Source organism: Lepisosteus oculatus, chromosome 11 (genome assembly GCF_040954835.1).
Source record: "Lepisosteus oculatus isolate fLepOcu1 chromosome 11, fLepOcu1.hap2, whole genome shotgun sequence".
Taxonomy (NCBI): Eukaryota; Metazoa; Chordata; class Actinopteri; order Semionotiformes; family Lepisosteidae; genus Lepisosteus; species Lepisosteus oculatus.
The window spans coordinates 227,589-248,820 of NC_090706.1; the positions used below are offsets into that span (position 1 = coordinate 227,589).

At 59.3% G+C, this 21,232-nt stretch overlaps 2 protein-coding genes across 3 annotated transcripts; both read left to right on the plus strand.

Annotated features, from left to right (window-relative positions):
• Nucleotides 1–331: 331 nt before the first annotated feature.
• Nucleotides 332–14,831, plus strand: kiaa0319l (KIAA0319-like ortholog). Of its 2 annotated transcripts, none has more exons than XM_069196220.1 (21): nucleotides 332–1,273; nucleotides 2,323–2,477; nucleotides 4,083–4,465; nucleotides 4,550–4,817; nucleotides 5,275–5,373; nucleotides 5,467–5,564; nucleotides 5,773–5,860; nucleotides 5,968–6,060; nucleotides 6,801–6,933; nucleotides 7,022–7,250; nucleotides 7,337–7,460; nucleotides 7,546–7,678; nucleotides 7,832–7,980; nucleotides 8,061–8,212; nucleotides 8,334–8,472; nucleotides 8,571–8,730; nucleotides 9,103–9,245; nucleotides 9,492–9,614; nucleotides 9,809–9,899; nucleotides 10,405–10,490; nucleotides 13,385–14,831. In XM_069196220.1, the coding sequence occupies exons 2-21, from the start codon at nucleotides 2,342–2,344 to the stop codon at nucleotides 13,567–13,569; spliced, it is 3,012 nt and encodes a 1,003-aa protein (XP_069052321.1). In that variant the 5' UTR covers nucleotides 332–1,273; nucleotides 2,323–2,341; the 3' UTR covers nucleotides 13,570–14,831. The 2 variants fall into 2 exon arrangements, with proteins under 2 accessions (XP_069052321.1, XP_069052322.1); XM_069196221.1 differs by having other exon boundaries at nucleotides 332–500.
• A 1,262-nt stretch (nucleotides 14,832–16,093) lies between these two features.
• adprs (ADP-ribosylserine hydrolase) lies at nucleotides 16,094–20,163 on the plus strand. The gene is made up of 6 exons (XM_069196223.1): nucleotides 16,094–16,419; nucleotides 16,993–17,089; nucleotides 17,348–17,555; nucleotides 17,621–17,808; nucleotides 17,890–17,990; nucleotides 19,659–20,163. Exons 1-6 carry the CDS (start codon nucleotides 16,227–16,229, stop codon nucleotides 19,991–19,993), a joined length of 1,122 nt encoding a protein of 373 aa, XP_069052324.1. The 5' UTR covers nucleotides 16,094–16,226; the 3' UTR covers nucleotides 19,994–20,163.
• Nucleotides 20,164–21,232: the final 1,069 nt, after the last annotated feature.

Genomic DNA, 21,232 nt, shown 5'->3' on the forward strand with positions numbered 1-21,232 from the left:
AATTCTGCTCCTAAGGACAGAGCACCACCTACTAGTCCAACGAGACTCCTCACAGCCCTAGCCTGCTTGTCAGGATGCATCACTCTGCGGTCCAGAGTTCATCAGGCTTCGGGTCTGTACCAGCCGGTACCGCTGTTGTGTTGCAGTAGCCATCTCTCAAATAACAAGAATTGTTGACTGTAGCACTGTAGCTATTATTATTATTATTATTATTATTATTATTATTATTATTATTATTATTATTATTATTATTAAATCCGTCACATTGCCAAGAGAAACCAGGAGCCTGTGTTTCCGTCCTTGCCGTAATTCTCGGCGGACTGAGGGGCAGACGGGGAGAGAGGGGCGGATGTGTCTCTCGGTCTCTGCGTGTGTTTGTTTCCGGGAGTAGGTGCACGTCGTGCCGATTGTGACCCAGATACCCAGTCCGGCGAGGTAATGAGAACCTGACAAGGAACCCAGCCGAACCGGGTCAGCGACAGAGCACTGAGCCCGGGCAGGTCAGTTCAGATCGCAGCAGCGCGAGGCTGCCTGGGTGCGAGGGGATCAGAGATGCGGAGTGCTGATGCTGAGGGTTGCAGAAGGTGCAGGAAGGGTAACAGCTGTTCGGGAAAGAGGCGTTGAAACAGCCTGATCTCTGTCACAGCTGTGCGCTTGTGTGCGGCTGTGCCGGCTGCCCATAGCCGCCTGCTCACACGCGTGTGCTCGGATGCCCGACTGTGCGAGTGCACGCACACAGGGTGCTCACCTGTCCACGCGTGACAGTGGTCTCGCCGGTGTTGCTGTTGCCAGGGCCGGTAGCTGCAGGAAGAGGAGCGGGGCTGTACCGGGCTCTAGCAGCGGCTGGTGTTGCGGGTGGCTGTCGCGACGCACAGACACGGTGACAAAGTGCGCTTGTGCGGTTTTTAATGGGCTTTATTTTGCGGCGGCGATAAGACTTCAGAAGAAGGGCGGCAAGAAAAGTGACACTGGAGGGAGAGCAAGGAAGGAGTGTCCGTATTGACAAGGGAGTCGCACGCACAGGACACGCGGCTGTGGGAGCTCCGGCGGAGATCGACCCGGAGGTACAGGCGGACACCCGCATGGCGCACCTGCGGCCCCGCCTGTGTGCCCGCTGAAGGCGACACTGCCGCCCGGTCCCACGGACACGCTCCACTCGCGCCTTCCTTCCTGCAGCGGGGTTTTAACGGAGAATGCTTGATCGTCAAAGGAGCGTTAACGTGGAATCTGGAAGCCGCAGCTGAGAGGACTATCGCTGCTCTGCGGGCTGCAGGTCTGTCGTCAGCAGCGAAGGGCCGGGCGCCGGGCGCTGACCGGTTGTTCAGGTCTCTCCTGTTCCACACGGGTTCAGAAGCAGCCTTTGAACATTTTTTTCACGATTTAATCTCTTTCTCTTGTGGAAGTGCTGCTTGAAATCCTCACTGATCATGTTTGGAGTCTCCAGCTGCCACCCCTGTATCTCACTGGGCAGAGGACTGTGCATATATTCCTGCAGCCCCTGCTGATACCCCAGGGGTGCACTGCGCCCCTTCACACTGCCGGCCCACAGCACAGTCTCAGCACTATGGGGTCACTGTGTGACCCAGAGTGGACCTGCGATTTCTGGACTGTAGGGGTACAGTGTGACCCAGACTGGACCGGTGATCTGTGCAGTGTAGTGTGACCCAGACTGGACCGGTGACCTCTGGACTGTGGGGTTACAGTATGACCCAGACTGGACCAGTGACCTCTGGACTGTAGGGGTACAGTGTGACCCAGAGTGGACCGGTGATCTCTGGACTGTAGGGGTACAGTATGACCAGACTGGACCGGTGATCTGTGCAGTGTAGTGTGACCCAGACTGGACCGGTGACCTCTGGACTGTGGGGTTACTGTATGACCCCGACTGGACCAGTGACCTCTGGACTGTAGGGGTACGGTGTGACCCAGAGTGGACTGGTGATCTCTGGACTGTAGGGGTACAGTGTGACCCAGACTGGACCGGTGATCTCTGGATTGTAGGGGTACAGTGTGACCAGACTGGACCGGTGATCTGTGCAGTGTAGTGTGACCCAGACTGGACCGGTGACCTCTGGACTGTGGGGTTACAGTATGACCCAGACTGGACCAGTGACCTCTGGACTGTAGGGGTACAGTGTGACCAGACTGGACCGGTGATCTGTGCAGTGTAGTGTGACCCAGCCCAAAGAAGTTCATACAAAATTGTATTTCCTCAGTAGACTACTGTGATACTTTATTCACTATTTATTTTTTAATTCTTACCATTTTTACCATCTGTGCCAAATAAACCTTTTTAATGCTCATTCTCTAATCTCTGCTCAGTGTCTGCTTTGTGCTGAAAATGACTGCTGTTCCGAAGACACAGCTCTTAAGTCCAGGGCGCACCAGGACGGGCCTGAGCACCGCAGGGCGGCAGGGACCTCGCAGGTTCTTCCTCCTGTCTCTGAGCTGTCTGGTGTTCTTGTTCCCCACCACAGGTAAGACTCACCTGCTGCCCCAGCAGCCTGCCCCCATCCCTCCTCCTGCCCCACCACACTGCTCCTGCCCCACCAGACTGGCCCCAATCCCTCCTTCTGCCCCTCCACACTGTCCTGCCCCATCCCTCATCCTGCCCCATTACACTGCTCCATCACTACTCCTGCCCCCATCCCTCTCCCTGCCCCACCAGACTGCCCCGATCCCTCTCCCTGCCCCGATCCCTCCTCCTGCCCCATCAGACTGCCCTGATCCCTCTCCCTGCCCCGATCCCTCCTCCTGCCCCTCCAGACTGCCCCGAACCGTCCTCCTGCCCATCCATACTGCCCATCACTGCTCCTGCCCCGATCCCTCCTCCTGCCCCTCCAGACTGCCCCATCACTGCTCCTGCCCCGAACCGTCCTCCTGCCCCTCCAGACTGCCCATCACTGCTCCTGCCCCGATCCCTCCTCCTGCCCCTCCAGACTGCCCCATCACTGCTCCTGCCCCGAACCGTCCTCCTGCCCCTCCAGACTGCCCATCACTGCTCCTGCCCCGATCCCTCCTCCTGCCCCTCCAGACTGCCCCATCACTGCTCCTGCCCCGATCCCTCCTCCTGCCCCTCCAGACTGCCCCATCACTGCTCCTCCTGTGAGCGAAGGCCTGACCCGCTTCAGGCAGGACAGCCGGGTCTGTGCCCAGTGGGGCTGCTGTGTCGGGGGCCGGGGGCGGTGCTGAGACACAGGGCCTGTTCTCGGCAGGAGGGAGCACAGTGGCTGCTGTGCATTGTTCCCAGACAAAGATAGTGTTTCAGCACAGACCATAATAACTTCCACCGAGATGCGAGTAGCCATGGGAACTGTATCCCAGAGGAACTAGGGCATGAGAGGGATGGGGGTGTTGTAATCCAGATAATCCAGACAGCCCGGATGTTTGCATCCTGTTCCTGTGGGGGGTAAAACTGGGAAGAGTTTTCATTGTTTTCTCTTGCTCCAGCCTTTCTCTCAAACTCTGCCTTGATTGGCAAGGCTGATGAATCCCAGTGTTGCCGAAGTAAAACATTTACAGACCTGGAGAACAATAATATCTGAATAGTCTTCTCCGGGGCAGGGACAGAAGGGACTCTGGTCTCTGCTGAGGTTCCTCCCTCAGTGGGAAGGACAGCTGCTCTCTTATCTCATCTCAGCTCAGAGATCTTTACTGGTGTGATCTTGAGTCAGTGTTGACACAGCAGACAAACAATGAGCCTATACAGTTTCTTGTATTAGGGATTTGTCTTTTTTCATACCCCAGCTTGCTCTCCATGAGATACACAGACAGGTAGAGAGAAGCTGGGGGTCAGAGCGCAGGGTCAGCCATTTATATGGCGCCCCTGGAGCAGTTGGGATTAAGGGCCTTGCTCAGGGGCCCAACGGAGTAGGATTCCTCTGCCGGCCGTGGGATTTGAACCAGCAACCTTCCAGCCACAGGCGCAGATCCTGAGCCACAGAGCCACCGCTCCTCCAGACCTTTACAGACAGCACACGCCTCTGCCCCTCTGTCTGTCCCAGTGTGAGATGGGCTCCAGTATTGCTGCAGAGCCATGTTGACTCCGCCGCCTGCTCTCGCTCTCTCCACGCCTCTCCCAGGCTGCAGTGAGGCGGAAGCGTGCGGTGTGCCGGGGGCAGCCAAGGCCGTGCCGTGGGCCGGAGTGAGAGGGGCAGGGTGGCGCCCCCTGTCGACAGGGCAGACCTGGGGGGCAGTGCAGTGTGTGAGAGCCTGCTGTGTGCGGCCGGACTGCAGTGCCGCCTGGAGCCAGGGGGGGCGCTGTGTTCTGCTGAGCTGCCCTGCGCCGGGGCGATGTCACCTGTCTCCAACACGCCTCGCCACACCTCTCGCCCGCGGGCAGCTCTGGCAGCTTGGGCAGCAGGACAGGGGCGAGAGGAGGATGAAGAGGAGCGAGGAAGGAGATGTAGGGAAGATGGAAAAGGCACAGCCTTACGTGAACCGGGAGGACCCTACCTCTGACACTGTGAGTCCCAGCCTGACTGCTGCTCTGGCCTGTGGCTGTATGTATGTCTGCTTGTCCTTCACCCTGCCCTTTCTTTGTCCTCAGCATGCAGCTCCAGACCCGCCAGCCTCAGGCCCCGCCCCCCCAGTGACTGTGGCCAATCCTCTCACACTGTCCCTCACGGTAAATAGGAAGGGGAGCCTGTCAACCAGTGGCAGCACAGAGCTGTCGGACCCCAAGCTTGCAGCACAAAACCCCACCCCCTCTACAGGAATGGTCACCACGGTAACGTCCAATAGCAGCTGGAGTTCTACAAGAACACTGGAGCCCACCACCCCTACAAGCCACACCCCCTCTGCGCCCACCCAGGCCGGTGAGAGACTTACTCAAAACAGTGCTATTGCTTTGTTTAGAGACTTCAAGCCCCTCTCTCTGTCTCAGTGCAGTGTGTTAACTAACTCTGGTCTCAGTTCAATTCAATGAGCTTTATTGGCATGACTGATGAATTTCAGTGTTCCCAAAGCGCATACAGTCAACACAATATCTACAGACATTTACAGAACGAACACATCACAGGACATTTACATACAATGTTTAACTCCTGAAACGTTGAGAGACTTACTTTTTCTCAGGTTGGTCACTTCGTCAGGGTGTGTTTCTCTTCGCTGTTTCTGACCCTAGTTAAATACTCAGCCAGTGTGTATTGTCTGGTTAGGTCCTGTAGCATTCCAGTGTGTGTTGTGCTCGTGTGTGTCCCAGTATTGGCTTGTGTTGTGGTTCGTGGACTCTGATCTGTGGCTTTCTCACGCCGCTCTGCTGTCTCTGTCTAGTGCGGGAGCTGGTGGTGTCTGCAGGGAACAGTGTGGAGATCACCCTGCCGCGCAGCGAGGTGCAGCTCAATGCGTTTGTCCTGCCGGAGCCCCCCAAAGGTAGGGTGGAGAGCCGGGGTCTGGGGCACCCCTGACACACGCACCCCCCGTCGTCAAGTGTGTGTCCATGACCTGTCTTGGTCTCCTTCTCAGGGACTGAGTACGTGTTTGACTGGAGATTGATCACTCACCCCCATGACTACAGTGGAGAGATGGAGGGGAAACACAGCAGGATCCTCAAGCTCAGTAAGGTCAGGATCCCCAAATACTGCACTTAGCAGAAACTGTCCCCCCAGATTCTGCACACTTGAACTGCTGCCCTGCTGGAACTTTGTCCCTGAAGCAGTTAATGCTAAAGAGCAGCAGCCCACCCCACCTCTGAGTAATACCCCAGTGGGCAGACCCTGGGCCGCCGTACCCCTGGGGTGTCCTGACCCTGTGTTCTGTTTCGACCCCCAGCTGACGTTGGGGCTGTACGAGTTCAAGGTCCTGGTGGACGGCGAAGGGGCTCATGGGGAGGGTTACGTCAACGTCACTGTCAAGCCAGGTGAGAGACAGACAGGCACAGACCCACGGGCCTGTTCTGACAGACAGACACAGACCCACGGGCCGGTTCTGAAGGATGCTTACATTGAGCCTCTCCCCTCTCCCCAGAGCCTCGTGTCAATAAGCCTCCCGTTGCCGTGGTGTCGCCCAGGTTCCAGGAGATCTCCTTGCCAACCAGCTCCACGGTGATCGACGGCAGCCGTGAGTACAGGGGTCCTGGTGTCTGGTGTCCTGTGTCCAGTGCCTGGTTTACAGTGCCCTGGTGTCCTGTGTCCAGTGCCTGGTTTCCAGTGCCCTGGTGTCCTGTGTCCGGTGCCCTGGTGTCCTGTGTCCGGTGCCTGGTTTCCAGTGCCCTGGTGCCCTGGTGTCCTGTGTCCAGTGCCCTGGTGTCCTGTGTCCAGTGCCCTGGTGTCCTGTGTCCAGTGCCTGGTTTCCAGTGCCCTGGTGTCCTGTGTCCAGTGCCTGGTTTCCGGTGCCCTGGTGTCCTGTGTCCGGTGCCTGGTTTCCAGTGCCCTGGTGCCCTGGTGTCCTGTGTCCAGTGCCCTGGTGTCCTGTGTCCAGTGCCCTGGTGTCCTGTGTCCAGTGCCTGGTTTCCAGTGCCTGGTTTCCAGTGCCCTGGTGTCCTGTGTCCAGTGCCTGGTTTCCGGTGCCCTGGTGTCCTGTGTCCTGTGTCCGGTGCCTGGTTTCCAGTGCCCTGGTGCCCTGGTGTCCTGTGTCCAGTGCCTGGTTTCCAGTGCCCTGGTGTCCTGTGTCTGGTGCCCTGGTGTCCTGTGTCCGGTGCCCTGGTTTCCAGTGCCCTGGTGCCCTGGTGTCCTGTGTCCAGTGCCCTGGTGTCCTGTGTCCGGTGCCTGGTGTCCCATGTCCAGGTCCTGGTGTCCTGTGCCCTGTGTCCAAGTCCTGGTGCCCTGTGCCCCTCTCACGGCCTGCCTGCCTCTCTCCAGAGAGCACGGACGACGATGCCATCTTGGCTTGGCACTGGGAGGAGGTGAAGGGGCCGCTGCGGGAGGAGAAGGTGTCGGCCGACACGCCCATCCTGACGCTCACCAACCTGGTGCCTGGAAATTACACCTTCAGGTACGTCTCTGTCTCCCGGCAACGGCGCCCGGCTCCGTCTCTGACTCCGAGCTCCGGCGGCGTGCACTGACCCCCTCTCCCCCACCAGCCTGACAGTGACGGACTCCGACGGGGCCCAGAGCTCGACCCTGGCGACGCTGGCAGTGAACAAGGCGGTAGATTACCCGCCAGTGGCCAACGCCGGGCCCAACCAGGTGATCACGCTGCCGCGCAACTACATCACGCTGTACGGCAACCAGAGCACGGACGACCACGGGCCGCTGGGCTACGAGTGGACGCTGAGCCCCAACAGCAAGGGCAAGGTGATGGAGGTGCAGGTAGGGCCGGCGGACGGCGGGGCTCGGGCGTTTCCTCCCGGCTCTCAGCACACTGTCACAGCCCCTCTCTGCCATCCCTGTTTCAGGGCGTGATGACCTCCACCCTCCAGCTGTCTGCGCTGCAGGAGGGCGACTACACCTTCCAGCTGACCGTCACCGACTCCGCTGGCCAGCAGGACACCGCAGAGGTCACCGTCATCGTCCAGCCAGGTGTGCCTGTCCAGCCACATGTCTGCAGGCCTGTTTGCCGGTTCTTCCTGCGGTCTGTGTGTGACGGTCTGTCCCCCCCCCTCAGAGAACAACAAGCCCCCGGTGGCAGACGCAGGGCCGGAGAAGGAGCTGACCCTGCCGGTGGACAGGACTTCTCTGGACGCCAGCAAGAGCCAGGATGACCAGGGCATCAGCAAGTACCACTGGGAACAGAGCAAGTCAGTGTTCACAGTGCCTACAGACCCCTCCCCTCCCCCTCAGACAGACCCCACCCCCTCCCCCCGACAGACCACCCCCTGACACCCTGTACAGACCCCTGGACAGACTGGTCCTCGTGCCCTAATGCCCGTGTCGGTGTGTCGGTGTGTCAGGGGGCCAGAGGGGGTGAAGCTGGAGAACGCCGACAGCGCCGTCGCCACGGTGACAGGCCTGCAGGTGGGCGAGTACGAGTTCACCCTCACCGTGACGGACGACAGAGGCCTGGAGAGCAGAGACAGCGTCCGAGTTGTCGTCCGAGAGGGTGTGTCCTTCCCACCGCCGCGCCCGAGTCTCGCCGCTCTCTCCCGCGCGGCGTGCTGACCCCACGTCTCTCTTCCTCAGAGGTGGACCAGCCCCCGCAGGCCCGGGTGCAGTCAGGGGTCCGGGTCACCCTGCCCGTCCGCACCGCGGCCCTCGATGGGTCCCACTCCACTGATGACAAGGGGGTGACCAGCTTCCTCTGGACCCGCGATGAGAACAGCCCGGCCGCTGGGGTCCGTACGCCTGCCCGCCTGTCCACCTGTCCATCCGCCCGCCTGTGGTGACCTTTGTGCTCCCTGTAGGGCCGCGGCGGTCGGCCCGTTTTGATGGTGCTGTGGGCTGTCTGTGTTGCAGGAGGTGTTGAACAACTCCGACCACCAGGCGGTGCTGCTGCTGGGAAACCTGGTGGAGGGCAAGTACAGCTTCACCCTGACCGTGACGGACAGCAAGGGCCAGAGCAGCACGGACCACGGCACCGTGGAGGTGCGGCCAGGTCAGTCCTCCCCTGACCGACTGACCGCCTCGCCGGGCCTCGCCGGGCCTCGCCGGGCCTCGCCGGGCCTCGCCCTGACCTGGCACCACTCTCCCCAGACCCCTGGGCCCGCGACCTGGTGGAGCTGGTCCTGGATGTGCCGGTGGCCCAGCTGACGCAGCGGCAGCGCGGGATGCTCCTGCGACAGGTCGGAGTGCTGCTGGGAGTGCTGGACAGCGACATCACCGTCCGAGAGGTCACCGCCTTCAATGAGCGCAGGTTAGGGGTCAGGGAGGAAGCGGTTGGATTGGAGAACTAGGGGTCATGACTAGAGGTCATGCTAGCGTCAAAAGGCTCTTTCAGCATTTAGAGGTCACAGCCCCTCTCCTGTGTGGATCTCTGCCTCGTTAGTCCGTTCTCCCCTCTCTCTCTTCTCCATCCCCATCCTCATCCCCGTCTTCCTCAGTGATCAGCCTTTCACTTCCAGGTGACACATGGGTCAAGGGTCAAAGTGCAGCAAAGGGTTTTCTGTGTAGCTTGAGAAGCCCTGTCAGAATGTGGTCAGCATGAGGTCAAGGGTTACAGGCAAGGAGCTGGGCCTGAATGTGCTGGTGGACAGGAGCAGTAATGACCTCTCCCTCTCGCTCCCAGTACCCGGCTGGTGTTCCTGGTGCTGGGAGGTCCAGGCCGCCCCCCCCTCTGTGGCCGGGATGTTGCCGTGACGCTCCGCAGCAAACTGCACAAGCAGAGGAATGACTTCCTGATCTTCAGAGCCCGACAGGTGGACACAGTCAGTAAGTAGAGTAAAGAGGAGGTGGACACTGTCAGTGAGCATTGAGGAGGTGGACAGTCAGCATACAAGAAGTGGACAGTCAGTCAGTGTAGAGGGGGTGGACAGTCAGTCAGTGTAGAGGGGGTGGACAGTCAGTCAGTGTAGAGGGGGTGCCAGTCAGCGTAGAGGGGTGGTAGGAGCTACAGTCCAGCCCTGTGGTGATGCGACAGGGGCAGCTCGCGTCTCTGAGCTCTTCTCTCTGTCCCAGTCTGCCAGCTGAACTGCTCGAACCACGGGGAGTGCGACTCCTTTACCAAGCGCTGCGTCTGCCACCCCTTCTGGATGGAGAACTTCTTCCGAACGCAGCTGGGAGACAGCGAGAGCAACTGTGGTGAGACCTGGACACAGGCACGCTGACACTGGACAGACACTCAGACACACTGGCTGGACAGACGGGCGAATGCCCTGACAGTGTGATGTGCAGATGCACAGATCAGACAGACTCGACCGGGGCACTTGCATACTAACATGCTGCTTGGACATGATGATGGATGTCAGCATCTCCTGTCTCCCTGTCTGACTCAGAGTGGAGTGTTCTCTACGTCACCATCGCATCCTTCCTCATCCTGGTTGCCATGGGAGCCCTGTCCTGGGGAGTGGCGTGCTGCTGCCGCAGGTGAGGGGCCGGACAGTGTGTGTGTGTGTGTGTGGTCTAGTGTGCTGAGGAGTAGAGTATTACATAAAAATGTTGTCACAATGTACACTGTAGTGTTCAGTGTTTTATATCTGCCATATTGAGAAGTCTTGTGTAACTGTGTTGTGTAACTTCTGTACTGTGCAGTATGGGAAATGTTGTATAACTGTGCTGTGTTGCTTTGTGTTGTGTTGCATTGTGTAAGTGTGTTTTGTAACTGTGTTGCATTGCGTAGCTGTGTTGCATAACTTAGGTGTTGTGTTGTCTTGCAGTGTGTAGCTGTACTGTGTAACTGTTGCATTGTGTTGTTTAGTTCTGCTGTGTAACTGTGTTGCATTGCATTGTGTAGCTGTGCTGTTTAACTGTGTTGCATTGTGTAACTGTTGCTTTGCGGTGTGTAGCTGTGTTGTATAGCTGTGTTGTGTAACTCTGCTGTGTCCCTGTGTTGCATCTTGTTGTGTAACTGCTGTGTTGTGGTGTGTTGCAGGCGCCGCGGACGGGCACGCAGGAAGAGCCGCTATAAGATCCTGGAGGCTGAGGACCAGGACAGCCTGGAGCTGCAGCCGCCGCGAGGTGAGCACAGGGGGGGCTGTACCTGACCCCCAGGAGTGTGAGCACAGGGGGGGCTGTACCTGACCCCCAGGAGTGTGAGCACAGGGGGGGCTGTACCTGACCCCCAGGAGTGTGAGCACAGAGGGGGCTGTACCTGACCCCCAGGAGTGTGAGCACAGGGGGGGCTGTACCTGACCCCCAGGAGTGTGAGCACAGAGGGGGCTGTACCTGACCCCCAGGAGTGTGAGCTGTACCTGACCCCCAGGAGTGTGAGCACAGAGGGGGCTGTACCTGACCCCCAGGTGTGTGAGCTGTACCTGACCCCCAGGAGTGTGAGCACAGAGGGGGCTGTACCTGACCCCCAGGAGTGTGAGCACAGAGGGGGCTGTACCTGACCCCCAGGTGTGTGAGCTGTACCTGACCCCCAGGAGTGTGAGCACAGAGGGGGCTGTACCTGACCCCCAGGAGTGTGAGCACAGGGGGGGCTGTACCTGACCCCCAGGAGTGTGAGCACAGGGGGGGCTGTACCTGACCCCCAGGAGTGTGAGCACAGAGGGGGCTGTACCTGACCCCCAGGAGTGTGAGCACAGAGGGGGCTGTACCTGACCCCCAGGAGTGTGAGCTGTACCTGACCCCCAGGAGTGTGAGCACAGAGGGGGCTGTACCTGACCCCCAGGAGTGTGAGCACAGAGGGGGCTGTACCTGACCCCCAGGTGTGTGAGCTGTACCTGACCCCCAGGTGTGTGAGCTGTACCTGACCCCCAGGAGTGTGAGCACAGAGAGGGCTGTACCTGACCCCCAGGAGTGTGAGCACAGAGAGGGCTGTACCTGACCCCCAGGAGTGTGAGCACAGAGGGGGCTGTACCTGACCCCCAGGAGTGTGAGCTGTACCTGACCCCCAGGAGTGTGAGCACAGAGGGGGCTGTACCTGACCCCCAGGTGTGTGAGCTGTACCTGACCCCCAGGAGTGTGAGCACAGAGGGGGCTGTACCTGACCCCCAGGAGTGTGAGCACAGAGGGGGCTGTACCTGACCCCCAGGAGTGTGAGCTGTACCTGACCCCCAGGAGTGTGAGCACAGAGGGGGCTGTACCTGACCCCCAGGAGTGTGAGCACAGAGGGGGCTGTACCTGACCCCCAGGAGTGTGAGCACAGAGGGGGCTGTACCTGACCCCCAGGTGTGTGAGCTGTACCTGACCCCCAGGAGTGTGAGCACAGGGGGGGCTGTACCTGACCCCCAGGTGTGTGAGCTGTACCTGACCCCCAGGAGTGTGAGCACAGAGGGGGCTGTACCTGACCCCCAGGTGTGTGAGCTGTACCTGACCCCCAGGTGTGTGAGCTGTACCTGACCCCCAGGAGTGTGAGCACAGGGGGGGCTGTACCTGACCCCCAGGAGTGTGATCTGTACCTGACCCCCAGGAGTGTGAGCACAGAGGGGGCTGTACCTGACCCCCAGGAGTGTGAGCTGTACCTGACCCCCAGGAGTGTGAGCACAGAGGGGGCTGTACCTGACCCCCAGGTGTGTGATCTGTACCTGACCCCCAGGAGTGTGAGCACAGAGGGGGCTGTACCTGACCCCCAGGAGTGTGAGCACAGAGGGGGCTGTACCTGACCCCCAGGAGTGTGAGCACAGAGGGGGCTGTACCTGACCCCCAGGTGTGTGAGCTGTACCTGACCCCCAGGAGTGTGAGCACAGGGGGGGCTGTACCTGACCCCCAGGTGTGTGAGCTGTACCTGACCCCCAGGAGTGTGAGCACAGAGGGGGCTGTACCTGACCCCCAGGTGTGTGAGCTGTACCTGACCCCCAGGTGTGTGAGCTGTACCTGACCCCCAGGAGTGTGAGCACAGGGGGGGCTGTACCTGACCCCCAGGAGTGTGATCTGTACCTGACCCCCAGGAGTGTGAGCACAGAGGGGGCTGTACCTGACCCCCAGGAGTGTGAGCTGTACCTGACCCCCAGGAGTGTGAGCACAGAGGGGGCTGTACCTGACCCCCAGGTGTGTGATCTGTACCTGACCCCCAGGAGTGTGAGCACAGAGGGGGCTGTACCTGACCCCCAGGAGTGTGAGCACAGAGGGGGCTGTACCTGACCCCCAGGAGTGTGAGCACAGAGAGGGCTGTACCTGACCCCCAGGAGTGTGAGCACAGAGGGGGCTGTACCTGACCCCCAGGAGTGTGAGCACAGAGGGGGCTGTACCTGACCCCCAGGAGTGTGAGCTGTACCTGACCCCCAGGAGTGTGAGCACAGGGGGGGCTGTACCTGACCCCCAGGTGTGTGATCTGTACCTGACCCCCAGGAGTGTGAGCACAGAGGGGGCTGTACCTGACCCCCAGGAGTGTGAGCTGTACCTGACCCCCAGGAGTGTGAGCACAGAGGGGGCTGTACCTGACCCCCAGGAGTGTGAGCACAGAGGGGGCTGTACCTGACCCCCAGGAGTGTGAGCACAGAGAGGGCTGTACCTGACCCCCAGGAGTGTGAGCACAAGATCATTAAAATTTTTTAAGGGAATAAGGATCATTAGGATAATTAAACGCTTCTATAACGCGCTGCTCATCTCCAAGGATCCCAAAGCTCTTCACATACCTGTACAGGAGGGGAAACCTGTCCAGGTGTCCACCCCAGTGCTGCCCAGAGATCGAGCCGGAAAGCATCAGTTCACGGTCGACACAGCCACTGACCCGCTGTCGGTGTACTGACCACAGGCTGAGCTCAGAGGTCTGTGTTCAGTGATCTCCTTATGCACCTGCCTGCAGGCTGTAGGTGTTCTTGGAAGATCACTGATGGTTGTTGGTACGTTATTGATCAGCAGGTGGCGTGTTGACAGTATTGGCAGATCGATTGATTATTGAAAGCCTGATACGCTGTCGGACTGCTGGCAGGCTGCTGATGTCTCCCCCTCTCTGTGTCCCGCCACAGGCCGGCCCAAGCCCCCCGCGGCCCCCTCCTCGCTGATGCGCTCGGACTCCGAGCTGGACAGCGACGAGGCCGGGACACCCTGGCCCGAGCACGAGAGGGGCCACCTGCTGCGCTCACAGAATGGCTGCGTCCGGAACGGCCTGCCGCCCCACAGGCTGAAGAAACAGAGGGACGAGCTGCTATAGCACTGGGGGACCCCAGGGGCCACCGAGAGACACCGTACCCCAAAACACTAACACACTGTAACCAAAAACACTCAGGGGACAGGGAGACTTCACCCCAAGGGCTGAAGACAACCACTGGGGTACCCCAATCCTGTACCCCTAGACTTAATCTGAGCCAAGAGACTGAGAGGAGAACTGGGTGCCAGGAAACAGCTTGTACCCAGTAATTGCACAGAGGAGCTGTTGTAGCACTGAAGGACCCTAAATCACAGACTGTACCCCAAAAATAAACTCCTGTGGACCTGTAACTGAAAACACCCAATCAACGTAACCTCCCGCAGAAACACTGAGCACCCAAGAGCACACACCAGAGGCACAGAATGGACTTCATCACTGGGGGGCCACAGTTTGTGTGGCCCTGCACCCTAAAACACAGCTTGTACGGCAACAGAGAGCCCCGAGCCTCCACAATACCTCAGAGGCTAAGGACACTGTACTGGGGGTGGGAGGGGACCCCTGTGCCCCAAAATACTGGAGCTCGTGTTTTTGGGACACCCAAGGCAGAGCACAGTGAGAGCACAGCTGCAGGTCATGATGAGCACCCCTGTCCGTCCCTGTGCGTCCCTGTCTGTCCCTCTGTCTGAGCCCCTGTCTGTCCCTGTGCGTCCCTGTCTGAGCCCCTGTCTGAGCCCCTGTCTGAGCCCCTGTCTGTCCCTGTCTGTCCCTCTGTCTGAGCCCCTGTGCGTCCCTGTCTGTCCCTGTGCATCCCTGTCCGCCCCTGCGGTTCCCCTCGCTCTGTGACTTGCCTGCCTCACTCCTCCTTCTCACTGTTCTTTCTCTTTCGGATGTCTCACTGCTGCTGTTGCCATGGGCGATGTCACCTAGTGACCTTCTGCCCCCCCTCCAAAAAAAACCCGGGGCGCCCTTACTGTACTGAACACCACCAACTGATGCTGATTGGCTGTGGATCCTGTCCATCACTCTGACACCTCCTGGAGGTGGAGCTGGAGAACTGGTTTGAATTGTTGAAGCGTGCTTGAGGGTTGTGGGGAATTAGTGTTTAAGGCCCTGCTGGGGTCTGTGGGTCACACTGGAATGCTTGTTGAATCACTGGATGCCCACGTCCCCAGATCGCGCTGTCCCACCTGCGAGCGAGGCGGAGAGCTCAGTGAGGACTCGTGGGACTGGGGTGGGGCTTTGATCTCGCTACCTGTTTGCTTCGTACAGATAAAACTGTTGTTTTTATTTTGATTTTATTTAATGTCAGATTTGATTTCTCTGAACCTCTATGTCTCATGTGTCCTTGTTCTTCTAATTGTGGCTCAGATTCTCACTGCTGTTTGACTGCAAGGAAGGCGACTGTACAGTGACACGCACTGAACACCTCTGTCACTGTGTGTAGAGTGACACTGAACACCTCTGTCACACTGTGTGTAGAGTCACACTGAACACCTCTGTCACTGTGTGTAGAGTGACACACACTGGACACCTCTGTCACACTGTGTGTAGAGTGACACTGAACACCTCTGTCACACTGTGTGTAGAGTGACACTGAACACCTCTGTCACACTGTGTGTAGAGTGACACACACTGAACACCTCTGTCACACTGTGTGTAGAGTGACACACACTGAACACCTCTGTCACACTGTGTGTAGAGTGACACACTGAACACCTCTGTCACACTGTGTGTAGAGTCACACTGAACACCTCTGTCACTCGGTGTAGAGGGACACTGAACACCTCTGTCACTGTGTGTAGAGTGACACCCACTGAACACCTCTGTCACACTGTGTAGAGGGACACCCACTGAACACCTCCGTTACACTGTGTTGAGGTACACAAGCTGGACACCTGTCACTGTGTGTAGAGGGACACACACTGAACACCTCTGTCTGTGTAGAGTGACACACACTGAACACCACTGTCAGACTGGGTTGTTTTGAGACCGGAGTGAGAGACACACCTCACCACCAGTTGCCCTCCTGTCCATCGGTCCACACGTTAGCAGAATAAACCCGCCGACTCAGCACACCGGAACATCAGCCCGAATTTACCCGAGTCGGCTGCCGGCGCTCTCGGTGTGGCAGCGGCCGGTGGCCGCGCTGCTGGTCTCGCTGTGTCCGCCAGGCGGCGACAAAGCTTTAACTCAGCTGTAATACTCGTGCCGTATAATCCTGTATAGAGGTGCAAACCCTTGCCCTCGGCGGAACTTGTAATGTCCGTCTTAGTTTCAGGAAGACATAAAGGAATACCTACCTGTCTTTTAAAATCTGTTATTGGTATTAACAATGCATTTGATTGTTAAAATGAGTTGACGGCTCACGTGTTAAACAGGTCACGATAAAGAAGCAAAATGTGCTTCGCTCTCATTGTGTTGAAATTCAAACAGGAGCAGTCTGCCAGCAGCGCGGCGGTCAGCGGGAGGTTCGGCCCACACAGAACTCGAGGTCCGAACCGTGAGCCGGGCCTTCGCCACGACTCCCTGTGACCTCGTCCAGGGTGACGACACGTCGAGCAAAGGGCAGGACTCGTATACTCGGTGCTTTACGGTCACGAGTCGGGTCAGGCTGTGACGCGGCGGGACCGGAAGAGAAACAGACTCGGGCGGACAGTACAGCACCACCTGTCCTGCCAGAGCCAACGTCCGAACCGAGCTCGGCCCGGACGCGGGAAGGGATGACTGCAGCGGCGGCAGGAGCGGTCGGACGGGTGGCGGCGGGCCCGACCTCGCTGGCCCGGTTCCGGGGCGCCCTGGTCGGGGCGGTGCTGGGCGACTGCATCGGCGGGGAGTTCGAGGGCGCCGAGGAGGTTCCGCTGGACCGGGTCCTGCAGCACCTGAACTCTATGGAGCAGGAGAACCGGGGAGACGGTGCGGTCTTTGTGAGGTTGATTTTGATCGGGATGTCGTGCGGTGTTCGTGAGGGTTGGAGCTGTCGCAGCGCCTCTCCCGGAGCCTGGGGAGCTGGTACCGGTCGACCCGGAGCCGCTCAGTCATGGCTCCGGTACTGCCGAGCCCGTCGACTCGGGCAGTGAGACCCCAGCGCGGAACAGGCGCGTCCAACAGCTGGTCTGCGTCCCTGTCCCAGGGGATCACACAGCCCGTGACAGACAGGACGGGACTGTCCTAACCCGAACCTCACCGGCCAGTCCTGGGTCCGGGGAGCACAGGGGCGCGCTGCATCCAGGTGAAGTGACCCCTGACCTCTGGGCAGGCCCAGCTCATCCTACAGTAGGGTACTGGTTTATACATGCTGGTCTGGGAGAGCGCCACCTGCTGGTCGGGCAACTTGTACTTGCAGCAGCAGCCTGATCTTACAGGTCTCCGGCTCTGAGCTGAGCACTGGGCCTGTCACCCTTCCGGAGGTTCCCGCCAGCAGAGCGTGAGCCGGCCGGCCCGCTGGTCTGGGGGCTGCTCTCAGCGTCGTGCGGTTTGTTGTTACAGCTGTCCTGCAGTACTCTGACGACACGGCCATGACGCGCTGCGTGGTGCAGTCACTGCTGACCCGGGGCGAGTTCGACCAGGTGGACCTGGCGCACAGGTGAGAGGCAGCCCCCCCTCTCTCTCAGAGTGACCCCTCTTTCTCCCTCTCTCTTTCTCTCAGTGTGACCCCCCCCTCTCTCTCTGAGGGACCCCTGTCTCTCTCAGAGTGACCCCCCTCTCTCAGTGTGACCCCCTCTCTCTCTCTCAGTGTGACCCCCTCTCTCTCTCTCTGAGTGACCCCTGTCTCTCTCAGAGTGACCCCCCCTCTCTCTCTCAGAGTGACCCCCCTCTCTCAGTGTGACCCCCTCTCTCTCAGATTTGCGGAGGAGTACCGACAGGCTCCAGCCAGGGGGTACGGTGCCGGCGTGGTCTCGGTGTTGAAGCGGCTGGCCAGCCCGCGGCTCGGCGATGTCTTCCAGCCAGCACGCCAGCAGTTCGGGGGGCGGGGCTCCTTCGGCAACGGGGGGGCGATGAGGGCGGCGCCCTTCGGCCTGGTCTTTCCCGACCCCGAGGCCGTGAAGAGGGTGAGTCCGGGGGGGGGCGGGGGCGGCGGCGGCGGCGCGTACTAACCCCTGCTGTCCTCTCTCAGTTCTCCCGGCTGGGCGCCATGCTGACTCACTCCTGCTCCCTGGGCTACAACGGCGCTGTGCTGCAGGCGCTGGCTGTGCACCTGGCCCTGCGGGGGGCGCTCTCGCACACGCACGCCTTCCTCAGCGCGCTCATCGCAGAGATGGAGGGAGTGGAAGGGGACGAGCGCTCCCGCAGAGACGCCCGCGAGTGAGCGACGAGGGCCCGGGGGGGAGCGCTGTCTGTGCGCTGGGGTTCGAGCCGCTGCGTAATGAAACCCTCTCCCCGCAGGCTGAACGAGCCCGAGCTGCCCTTCTGCGCCCGGCTGCACAGAGTGAGGGACCTGCTTGAGAGGGGCAGTGTGAGCGTGGAGGAGGTCATTGCTGATCTGGGTGAGTGCAGGCAGATCGACAGGGTTCGTCAGCGCAGCACGCAGCACTCAGCACTCAGCACTCAGCACTCAGCACGCAGCACAGCAGCACAGCAGCACAGCAGCACACAGCACACACACGCAGCACGCAGCACACACACGCAGCACGCAGCACAGCAGCACACACACGCAGCACACAGCACACACACGCAGCACAGCAGCACGCACACGCAGCACGCAGCACAGCAGCACACACACGCAGCACAGCAGCACACACACGCAGCACACAGCACACACACGCAGCACACACACGCAGCACACAGCACACACACAGCACACACACGCAGCACGCAGCACGGCAGCACACACACGCAGCACACAGCACACACACGCAGCACACAGCACACACACGCAGCACGCAGCACAGCAGCACACAGCACACACATGCAGCACACAGCACACACACGCAGCATGCAGCACAGCAGCACACACACTCACACACAGCACACAGCACAGCAGCACACACACGCAGCACACAGCACACACACGCAGCACGCAGCACACAGCACACACACGCAGCACGCAGCACACAGCACACACACGCAGCACAGCAGCACACACACGCAGCACACAGCACACACACGCAGCACAGCAGCACACACACTCACACAGCACGCAGCACAGCAGCACACACACGCAGCACACAGCACACACACGCAGCACGCAGCACACAGCACACACACGCAGCACAGCAGCACACACACGCAGCACGCAGCACACACACGCAGCACGCAGCACACACACGCAGCACGCAGCACACACACGCAGCACAGCAGCACGCAGCACACACACGCAGCACACAGCACACACACGCAGCACGCAGCACACACACGCAGCACAGCAGCACGCAGCACACACACGCAGCACACAGCACACACACGCAGCACACAGCACACACACGCAGCACAGCAGCACACAGCACACACATGCAGCACACAGCACACACACGCAGCATGCAGCACAGCAGCACACACACTCACACACAGCACACAGCACAGCAGCACACACACGCAGCACACAGCACACACACGCAGCACACAGCACACACACGCAGCACACAGCACACACACGCAGCACGCAGCACACACACGCAGCACACAGCACACACACGCAGCACGCAGCACACAGCACACACACGCAGCACGCAGCACACAGCACACACACGCAGCACACAGCACACACACGCAGCACAGCAGCACACACACGCAGCACAGCAGCACACACACTCACACAGCACGCAGCACAGCAGCACACACACGCAGCACACAGCACACACACGCAGCACGCAGCACACAGCACACACACGCAGCACAGCAGCACACACACGCAGCACACAGCACACACACGCAGCACGCAGCACACACACGCAGCACAGCAGCACACACACGCAGCACACAGCACACACACGCAGCACGCAGCACACACACGCAGCACAGCAGCACGCAGCACACACACGCAGCACACAGCACACACACGCAGCACGCAGCATGCAGCACAGCAGCACACAGCACACACACGCAGCACACAGCACACACACACACACGCAGCACGCAGCACGCAGCACAACAGGACAGTCCACAACACAACAGCACAAAACATGACCAGCAGGTGTTGTCTTTGCCGTGAGCAGGGAACGGCATCGCAGCGCTCCAGTCGGTGCCCACGGCGATCTTCTGTGTGCTGCGCTGCCTGCAGCCCGTGCCAGAGCTGCCCGCGCGCTACGGCGGCCTGGAGAGGACCCTGGCCTTCTGCCTGGCACTGGGGGGCGACACCGACACCATTGCCAGCATGGCCGGTGCCATCGCTGGGGCGCACTACGGCATCGCCACCATCCCGTCGGCCTGGAAATGCTGCTGCGAGGGCGCCGAGGAGGCGGAGCTCTGGGCCGAGCGGCTGCACCAGCTGTACCAGCAGCGGGCACAGGGGGGCGCCACTGAGGCACAGCCCGAGCCGCCCCTGGAGTGACGCCGTGACCGACGCTGAATCAGAGGCTGGCGGCCTGGTGGACGCTGAGCCCCAGCGGGTTCGAGCCTCACAAGCTCGGGCTCTGGGCTCCAGCCCGCTGGACCTGGGGCTTTTACACCTGTCCTTTCTCTGCTTTCACTGGGGTCCTAATAAAACTCATTTAAAATTAATTCGTTCACTTTCCCGCTGATTGCTTGACCGGTGTAGCTCGCCTGCCTGTGCCAGTGTGAGGGGCGTGTGTGAGCTCCCTGGGACCGGCCCGGAGAAGGGTTCGACAGCAAGGCTGAGCTGAAGCCCTGTCCCTGCAGGGGAGCCGGTCCAGTCAGGGCGTCCATTATTATTATTATTATTATTATTATTATTATTATTATTATTATTATTATTATTTTTACATTGTGAAGGAACAAATGAATGAAATTGAATTACTGCAGTTTCTATGATTGCAGTTTCTAGCTTGTCCGCCAGGTGGAGCCGCTGTACCCTGCATAGAGGCGCGGAGCCACGCCCAGTCAAAGTCTAGTTTCAGCAGGGCGCTGGCTGAGTAAGGCAGCGAGATCGGGTAGGGTGAGGGCCGGAACTGATTCCAGAGCTGCGAATAATGAGAGAGTTTTGTCACAAAACAGCAGATCTGTACAGAGAGACGGTAACAGACTGCACACAGGTTTGTAAAACTGTACAGAGACACGGTACCAGACTGACTGCACACAGGACTGTAAAACTGTACAGAGACACGGTACCAGACTGACTGCACACAGGACTGTAAAACTGTACAGAGACACGGTACCAGACTGACTGCACACTGGACTGTAAAACTGTACAGAGACACGGTACCAGACTGACTGCACACAGGACTGTAAAACTGTACAGAGACACGGTACCAGACTGACTGCACACTGGACTGTAAAACTGTACAGAGAGACAGTAACAGACTGCACACAGGACTGTAAAACTGTACAGAGACACGGTACCAGACTGACTGCACACTGGACTGTAAAACTGTACAGAGACACGGTACCAGACTGATTGCACACTGGACTGTAAAACTACAGAGACACGGTAACCGACTGCACACAGGACTGTAAAACTGTACAGAGACACAGTAACAGACTGCACACAGGACTGTAAAACTGTACAGAGATACAGTAACAGACTGCACACAGGACTGTAAAACTGTACAGAGACACGGTACCAGACTGACTGCACACTGTACAGTTTTACAGTCCTGAGACATGGTAACAG

Excerpts from the sequence above, each read along its gene's own strand:
- kiaa0319l (XM_069196220.1), top strand. The coding sequence starts at position 2,342 with ATGACTGCTGTTCCGAAGACACAGCTCTTAAGTCCAGGGCGCACCAGG. Across the intron at positions 4,818-5,274 it reads CTCTGCGCCCACCCAGGCCG|TGCGGGAGCTGGTGGTGTCT; the intron begins GTGAGAGACTTA and ends GTCTCTGTCTAG. Across the intron at positions 6,061-6,800 it reads CACGGTGATCGACGGCAGCC|AGAGCACGGACGACGATGCC; the intron begins GTGAGTACAGGG and ends GCCTCTCTCCAG.
- adprs (XM_069196223.1), top strand. The coding sequence starts at position 16,227 with ATGACTGCAGCGGCGGCAGGAGCGGTCGGACGGGTGGCGGCGGGCCCG. Across the intron at positions 17,090-17,347 it reads CAGGTGGACCTGGCGCACAG|ATTTGCGGAGGAGTACCGAC; the intron begins GTGAGAGGCAGC and ends CCTCTCTCTCAG. Across the intron at positions 17,809-17,889 it reads TCCCGCAGAGACGCCCGCGA|GCTGAACGAGCCCGAGCTGC; the intron begins GTGAGCGACGAG and ends CTCTCCCCGCAG.